This window comes from Limulus polyphemus, unplaced genomic scaffold (assembly GCF_000517525.1).
Source record: "Limulus polyphemus unplaced genomic scaffold, Limulus_polyphemus-2.1.2 Scaffold1423, whole genome shotgun sequence".
In the NCBI taxonomy this organism is placed as follows: domain Eukaryota; kingdom Metazoa; phylum Arthropoda; class Merostomata; order Xiphosura; family Limulidae; genus Limulus; species Limulus polyphemus.
In genome coordinates, this window is record NW_013667033.1 from 85,522 (window position 1) to 94,926 (window position 9,405).

At 31.1% G+C, this 9,405-nt stretch overlaps 1 protein-coding gene across 1 annotated transcript in view; it reads left to right on the forward strand.

Moving 5' to 3' along the window:
• Window positions 1–9,405, forward strand: part of LOC106463493 (synaptic vesicle 2-related protein-like) — a 40,766-nt gene that overhangs the window by 10,358 nt on the left and 21,003 nt on the right. The window contains exons 3-8 of the mRNA XM_022391008.1: window positions 2,095–2,193; window positions 3,411–3,482; window positions 6,565–6,689; window positions 7,183–7,246; window positions 8,541–8,669; window positions 9,043–9,245. Of these exons, the coding sequence (XP_022246716.1) occupies window positions 2,095–2,193; window positions 3,411–3,482; window positions 6,565–6,689; window positions 7,183–7,246; window positions 8,541–8,669; window positions 9,043–9,245 (692 nt within the window). The remainder of the gene's footprint in view (window positions 1–2,094; window positions 2,194–3,410; window positions 3,483–6,564; window positions 6,690–7,182; window positions 7,247–8,540; window positions 8,670–9,042; window positions 9,246–9,405) is intronic.

The following is a 9,405-nucleotide window of genomic DNA, read 5'->3' on the forward strand; positions in this document are numbered from 1 at the left end:
TTTTTTTACGTAATCCGTACATTCTTTATTCACTTTTTTTTTACAGCAAAGATAATTTATCCATTGTTCTAAAGTTAAATCTCATCTTACGGTTTAAACGCCGAAAGCCGGCTAAATATCGAGAAAAACAACAACATCAAAGAAAACAATAGGCCGAAAACTGTTACAAAACCAAGTGAACTGCAGATATTTCTATCATCTTCTATAAAGACTCAATAAGTCACTAATAAATCTCAATTAGTTACTATCGTTCTGTATTATAAGGTAGTATTGTAAAACGAAATTTCATGTGGTTACTCTACACATTCATGTAGTATAATTTCCGATAATGAAGGAAAGAACGATTATTATAAAATCGATATTAAGTTATCCAGAAGAACGCAATGCCATAAACCTTGCTTATAAAACAGGTTCTTTACGTAGATAGTATTATATTGGAGATAATGACAGAGAACTCTATTCCAGGATTTGAGAACTTTGGCAGAACAGTATTTAACCATATATGGAGTACCTAATTAGTCAGACTAAAGTACTGAAAAGAACAAAGACATTCTTGGATATACAGATACATCATTTACAGAAAAATTAAACCACTAATCAATTGAAATCTGGGTTAGGTTATTTATGTCTATTACTAGACATAAATATTACTAGACATGTCTATTATGTTTATTACTGTTACTATTATGTGAAAAATGACGGGACAAGTACTACCACCCCCACCCCATAGTATACCCTAACCTCACATTTCATAGTTAACTGAAATAACTAAATTTTGCGTTATCAAGCTTGACCAAAAAAAAGAGGCAGAAAAGTACAGTTGAGGCAGTCAAACGTCGGTAAATTCCATTGTGAGCCAATCAAAATTAAGATCATTCATGAAATGAATTCGTGGCGTATTCATAGAATAATTATTGGTAAAAATCAGTTAGATTAACAACTTCTAATATATAGAAATGGCAGTGCGGTTTGGTAATAATGCGTTCCGACAATGGCTTTTATGTTATGTTGCTTAGCAAGAAAAGTAAAACTTAATATTGTTGTTAATCTATGTACTGAAAGTATCAAATGAAATGTATAGACAACAAAACTGGAAAAATATTTGTTGATTTCTTAATTTAGAGTCTCTGTTGATTAAAGAGGTTTGCTTTTTATTAAAAATCTTGGTTATATAACAAAAAAACTTAAGTCAAAACAATTTAAGCTTAAAATTGAATCGATATTTTTACTTTCATTATAATATTTTTGCACTAGGTGATCGTACACTACATCTTTACTTTAGGCTTATTATACCAACATTCACTACACTTATAAGGTTTCACGCCCCCCACACCTCTCTCACGGCTCCCTTGCACCCCATCACTAAAATCGTAATGGGGAAACGATAATCGAACTATTCTATCTGGATAAATGCATTTTGGCTTTTATGACTCTTCCTATTTCGAGAAATCAAGCGTGACGTGAAGTGACACACACGAGCTTTTATAAAGGTTTAGATTAAAAACATCATTGTTTCCTAATCTCTAATTGCAGTAGTATTGTTGTATAGTTTTTTTCTGTATTAGGTAATATTTGTTTTGTAATAATCGTTTTTATCTATATTGTTGGAAACATATTACGCTCACGCAAGTTACTTGTATAAATAATTGTTCTTCTTTTGAAAGTTATTTTAAAAATTACAATTACTTTTGATCTGTACTGGATTGAACATACTGAAAAAGACGAAAATCGAAATGTTGATAAAAATAATATAAGCGTTATAATACCTGAAGTTAATCGTACGTTTATGGAATACATCATTAGTTTTAAGGTATCGCATTCTGTATAATATTGGCATAGTTGACGCAAGGAATGCAATTTATTTGCATAAATGATGCACCGTTACTGTAATCTTACAATCTTACAAACTTAATTATTGGATATTTTTGTCTTTTCTCTATTTCTCTCTATATATTCCACCTCATGATGCGTGACATAGACAACCATTGGCGTGTAACGTTTTCTTTGGGGCTGGATTTGTATTATTAAGTACGTTTTTATATTGTATGGAAATAATTATTAATTTAAGCATATTTAATAAACTTGTTTTACCAGATGGCGGAATCGTGCGAAATAATGATTCTATCTCTGTTGGGCGGATTTTTAGCTTGCGAATGGAAAATAACATCTGTCCAGGAAGCGCTTCTAACGTCAGTAAGTATAACGTTTCTTGTATTTTTTTATAATTTCTGACAGAATGAAAACAGTAAAGTTTATTATTAATAAATTATGTTGTTCCCCAGTATTTCATCAGGAAGTTGGAGTTCATGCAGTCCTAGACATAAATCGTATAACACTCTTTCTAACAGCACTAAACATTAATCAACTTTTTCTTAATTAACCAGTTTTTTATGCTCTCTGTCTGCACACTGATTTATGTGCTCTAGTCTCAGTGTGCGTATTTATGTGTATTTATGGTTATTTAAATAACACTTAAGAAGCGCGTAGGGTTAAACAAAGCCCAAATTAAAGAACTCATTAAACTGAACGTTTATGCAAAGTAAACTTTACTTGTTCTGAAGTAAAATGGGAATAAATGTGTAAGTTAATCGTGTGATATCCAGTAACGAAATATGCATCTATTATAGCACAGATTTTGACAGTACAAAAATTAATTCCGATGTGTTTTAGTTAAGCACAAAGCTATACAATAGGCTAACTCTGCTGTGCCCACCACGGGTATCGAAATCCGCTGCACTACTGTGGGCCATTCTGATGTGAGAGAAGAAGAGAATAGCTCAGAAAATGGTTTATGCAAACCAAATAACTTAATAAAAAGAAAGTTAAAAATTACAAGAATTATTAAAACTTGATGTTGAAATAGAAATTGAAGGAAAAACGATCAAGTAAAACTGGGGAATAAATAAATCCATTTTTATTAGTTTCTCACATTTATCAGTTAAAATAAAGGCTTCAAGCTAAAACCATATTATTTTCAATTATGCGTTAACTTTAGTTAAGTTTCTCACTGACCGATCTTGATCTAGAGTTCCATAGAAAATGATCCTTAGGATCAATCGTATGATTAGAAATTGAATATCACTATACATTATCTTCTAATGGAAATTATAAGACCCAACGACTTGTTTATAGCTTCCTTATAGTTAGTTGGAGAAAGTACAAGAATTTATAACGCTATTAGGATATACAATACAAAACCCAACGACTTGTTTATAGCGAAAGTACAAGGATTTATAACGCTATTAGGATATACAATACAGAAGTGCCACTCCAGCATTTGACTTCGCTGACCCTTCAAAACAATAAAGTGCTTTGTTCAAGTATATACGTTTGATTCTTTATGTCTGTTTATATTTTAGTTTTTATTATTATTTTAAATTGTTTGTTTACATATTTTCCACATTTGGCAGATGGTGTTTCTTGGAATGGGTATTGGATGTCCGATTTTGGGTAAAATGACCGATACATATGGTCGTATAAAGGTAGGGGACACTCATTCTACTTATTCTGGATTGTTTCTGTAAGTTTTAATGAGTATCAAATGTGGTTAATCTTTCAAGCGCTTTTTACGTGACATAATTTATGGTTATATATAGGTTCTTTACATTTTACTTTGTAAGCTGGTATGAAAGAAGGGTCCTAAACTGAACAAATTATCAAATTGATTGTAAGTTGAAGGTTAATGAAAAGAACAGTTAATAAAACTATAGGAGAAATTCTCTTAAATAGGTAGATACTAAAAGGCCGGTTAATTTGTATGCATTTTATTATTTATACCGACCACACACACATATCATATATATATATATATTACACACACACAACCATACTTAAAGTATACGTTTATACGTTTTTATGATACACTTCAGTTTGTTATGAAGATAACTTAAAGTCGACTTATGATACCAGGGCACGGTGTCTCTTTAGAACCTGAAAATGTTTACAAAAAATAGAAAGTTAGGTCATTACTTCACTTAGACAAACACGGAAAGTTCAAAGGCGCAAATTGCAGAATTTAGAATCTCTTAATTTAAGAATTCGTGAAAAATAGCTTTGACTGTGCATGTACGTTTTTCTTATAGATAATGATCCATTGTTACAGACAGTCACTAATTATCAAGCATAAGTCACTATTGTACTGTATAACAAAGTGTTTATGGTCTCTGAATAATTTAGATCACTGCAAGCGTTTTTATAAAAACCTACATTTATTATATCACTGCTATCTTTATCTGATGTTTCTTGTTCTTCTCATTATATTTGTTTTCGGAGCTAGGAATATTTCAGATTAAAACTTGAGTAAGGAATCATGTTATGCTAATATAATAATGGGTAGGAAGAGTTTTATTAATGATGGAACATACTACGTGATTCGACAAAACATTGGTCTGTTTTCTTCAGGTATGATATGTACGAAGCAATACCGAGCTTATATATACTATTATAGTTACAAAGATAAAAGACAAAAGGTTTGAATGTCAGCAGGTGACAGGATATAGGGAAAGATCAAGTCTAGTTAAATGTACGAACGGTGAACAGACATTGTCAAACGCGGCTGATGTTGCTAGGGCCATTATCACGGTTTATTGAGAGATCGTTTGTTTTGGTGATTTCTATAGTTTCTTTCTTTTTTTAGTTTTGGGTTTGTGTAGGAGAATAATTTCATCCCAATGTATTTTGTGACCCGTTTCGTATTAATATGTGACGTTTGTCCTATTTATTTATTTCCACATTCATATAGGATACTACATACACCTTGTGTTTGTTTCTTTAGTCGGGATTCTGTCAGGTTAGGTAGTAAGGTGTTAATTTTATGTGAAGTTTTGAATACAGTTTTTACATCGATGATCAAATTATTAAATACGCTAGTCATTTCATTGACAATTTCTGGCATAAAAGATATTGAAACAAATTTGTTATGTTTTATGTTGTTGATAGAAAGAAGGTTAGAGTTGACATAATATTTTAATACAACCCTATCTACGATGCTAGGGTTGAAACCTCTAGATAGTTCTATATTCTTCAAGCAGTTAAATTCAATTAGTAAGCCTTCTTTGTGGGTACAAAGCTGTATAGCACGATTTATGTAGGTGAAGTAGGAGATAGGTGGTGATTAGATCTTATATGTGGCAATGGGGTTTCCTGTATATACTGGTGCTAACTTCGTTATTTTGTCTTATAACACCAACATCTAAAAGGGGAGGCAACTGTGGGATTCTAATTATACGTGAAAATTATGACAGTGGGTCTCAAGGTGTCTAAGAATTCAATGAATTTAAGTAGTGTATCTTTCCTATATCGCCATATACTAAACATATCGTTTACATATCTTAACCAGATTTCAGACTTCTTGGTGTTTGTGAATTTGTTTCCAAATAGTACTTCTAGAACAGACACGTAGAGGTCACTAAGTAGAGGGAAAGTGGGAATCCCATCTTTAAACCATTATTCTATTAGTGACCTCTATATATGAAGGCCAGTTTTACAAAGTAGAGGGGAAAGTGGGGATCCCATCTTTAAACCATTATTCTGTTTGTAAAACTGGCCTTCATATGTAAAATAAGTGTTGTTTAAGCAGTATTCTGCGAGGTTGATAAGGTGGTCTGTTACAGGGTTGTCTTCTAGATTTTCTGTTAGACGGTGTAAGGCTTGTTCTACAGGTATTGAGATAAATAGAGCTTTTTATATCGAAAGATATTAAGATATTTTCTTGGTTGAGTCTAAATTTTTGGTTTTGTTGACAAAGTCTATCGTGTTTTTAATAGACAATGGGTTGGTTTAAAGTAGAGGGCTTAATTTAATCTATTAAGTATGAAATTAGCAAGGATTTGTAATGTTGAGCCTGTGATAGATACTTTTGGTCTGTAAGGAATGTTGTCTTTCTGAATAAGGGAATTTTTATCTTTAGCAGTAAGAATAGGGTAACCGTTGGCTAGTTTTTAATGATCGAAAGTACTTTGTTGGTAGGATCACCTGTGAGTAAGGTGTAAGATCCGTCCATTAATAATGTGTTGACTCCAGCTTTGTAATGTGGTTTATCGACAACTATAGAATAAGTAACCGCCTTTTTAAAGCTCTCGTTATGTATATCTTATTGTTAGATTCTAATTAATTTAAGGCGTTGACTTAACTTCTGTTGAGGTTAGGTTTTAGTGTTTTGTCCATATATGTTGAAAGTATAAAATTTAACACAGAAATCTGATTACTGATTTATGGTTCACTTGAGATGTTTAAAACTGAAGGAGGAAAATCAACAGGTTTAAAATGTTTTACCTCTTCTTTGTGGTTTTCTATCAACTTCTTCAGTTTCTTGTTTTCGTGTGCTTTTTTTCTTTTTTGCAATGTTTATGGTTATTAAAACCGTATCATTACCCAAGTGAAGATAACTTTTCTTGTTAAAAGTTTAAGTTATTCTCGTATCTCTTCTGAACTGTTGTACAAAGATAATCACACTTAATTGGTTCGTGTAATTAACATTATTAGATAATCATGCGGGCTTAAAAAAAGAGTTATTTATAACAGAATTTTAGCCTTGTTGAATTTATTACTTATGTTATCATCTAGGTAGTTAGAGTTAGCACTGTAATTCTGGTAATTTGTGGAATTCTGACTGTCTTCTCACCATCTATTACATGGATGATCGTATTTCGTTGGAGTTGTGGTTTTTTAATACCTGGTGTGAACGGGATGTAAGTATGAAAATAATATAAAAAAGTATAAATCTTGCATTTTACAACCACTCGTAATCTTCAATAGTATTTATCTGTGTAAATTTCGTATTCGAAAGATATTACGATAGTGTGGAAAAATTAGTTATAAATAAGCTTTAACCACACTATATTCTTTTTAGCGAATTATGAGCTTCTGTGTTATTATGACAATATAAGGAATTGTTCTGAAATCAAGCTTAAATTAAAAACCAACTTTTTGTTTTCGAATAATCGAAATATATAAATTGTCAAGCTAAATATTGATATATGCTTCTAATCTGTAAGTTAATGTTTAATATGTGGAGGTAAACTTACAAATTATGTTTATATTAACACTATTATTCACTATTTTACTTAAGTATTTAAACTTGATGTTTTTGATGTTCTTTTGAACTGTTTTTAATGGATAAAACATAAAACTATGTATGATACGTAAACGTTGAAACATAAAAAAAAAATCTTTTTTTTTCAGAATGGTCCTGTTTATGGAATATCTTCCCACTAAATTGCGCGGGAAATGCACATTGTTTTTATATGTAAGTTTTTTTTCATTTACTTGTTTGTGAAGCGAGACCTATGCAGTTTTCGAACATTTACTAAACTGTTTTTCTTTCACAGTTTATTACAATTTACAACTTTTACAGTAAGTAAGATTAGTTTTTAGAACAGGTACGACGTTTCGATCACTGGTAAGATCATTATAAAGGTGTAAACTACACGGTAACTCCTCTCACCAACCCAGTGTTAGATTTAAAAACCAGCCTTGAAGATGTATGCAGGAAAGTGATAATAGAATCAAATCGTAAATACAATCAGCAGCAACTAATCCCAAGTTAAAGACCACAAGAAGAGTCCTCGTCTAATTCATCTCAGGACAAAGAAGAGTCATCAAAACATTCAACATTCTAAAAAACAAGAACAATTTAATGAGCAATTTCCTTTTCAAACCAAAAGCAGGTTAATCAAAAACATCCTATATGAATTTAGTGAAAAAATACTAAACGAAATGAAGCCTATAAACAAAATTTGACATCAGTAAAAAGAAAAGGCCTAAAACTTCTTAGTAACAACGAAAACATTGTCATTCAAAGAGCCGATAAAGGAAACTCGATCGTTATTTTAACAATAAACAGTATGATTCCTTAATAGTAAATATATTGAATGATACGTCTAAGTTTACTCAGTCCAATATTGACCTTAACCCAACATATAACAAAATATTTAGAAAACTACTCAATATGCTATTAAAAAACTATTACCTTTAACCTTTGTAATTTTATTCATACAAACCAACCTATAACACCAAAAATCTACGGTTTACCAAAAGTCCATAAAATCCCTTACGCCCAATTATGTTTTTCTTTCAGTTGTTAGAATATTGTTTATATTAAGAACGTCGATGCGACATTGTTCGGTGCGGGTTTATAAGTTCCTGATAACTAGCCCTTGAATTCCTTTGATTTTTAATTGGTCCATTCTGTATTTATGAAAGTATATTTGTTTTTTACTTTTAATATCCTAGAAAGAAAAAACTTGAAAATAAGCTCATGAAAAATTGCTTTCGACCTTATGAATTCGTTGTTGTTTCTTTGGCAGCATTACATCGTCGAATATATATGTATGTTTATGCTTCTATGTTACATAGAGTGGCCTTATCTTCAATTTGTGTACATCCTGATAGGTAGATAAACTCCGTGGCTACGTATATGGATTCTGTAGGTTCTCCCCATACCAAGAATCCCTCTGAAACAATCTAGATCAAGAAATTTGGAAATAATATTTAACAAATGAGAGAAATGTTCATATTGAATATGTTATTATACTATATAGGGTTTCTGGGGCGTTGGTTCGATCGTTATAACTTTGACAGCTATGGCCGTCATGACAACAAAAAACTCCTGGCGTGTTGTGTTATTTATCTCCGTGACGCCTTTGATCATCTTTTTGATTTTATCAAAGGTAAGGTTCTATCATGCAGTATTAAAAATTGTTCAGTTTACTATCAAATTTATAATAATTTAAGCAATTGGAACTTATTCATTTCAACAAGCGCCAAACATTAAAGCATTTAAACATAAATATTTTTATATTATGAGAACATTTTGAAAGGTCTTAATGAAATATAAATTACATGTATATATGTTTCTGGCTTGAAAAAGAGCGTTTGCTCTAAACGTTTCCAAGTAAATAAATTTCTACTATAATTTTTAAAGATAATTTTTTCTCTAAAAGTATTTTCTTTATCTTATCACTTTCGCATTTTTCTACTTATATGTGTATACATACATACACCACAAACACATGATACTTTAGTGAATAATTAATCTTCTAGTGGTGTCCGGAGAGTGCTAGATATATGTTGGCTCATGGTAAAATCAAAGAAGCAGAGGATACTATCATAAAAATGGCGGAGGAAAACGGGTTGTCAAGACCAGCTGGTAAACTGCAGAATTCGTCTAATACAACACAAAGAAAATCTATTATATGTCTATTCAAGGATGAAAACACAGTTTTCTTTTGTTTGATTTTCTTGTGGTGAGTAAATAACTTGGCTTTTTTAGTTGAACGTTTTGTTAATCGTTTTTTAAAATATTAAATCAAAAATTAATGAAAAGATTACTTCTTTACCATGAAAACATTATATACACCTGGAAAAAAGTTAAGCACCCCCGTGTTTTTTCAAGTGATTCAGATT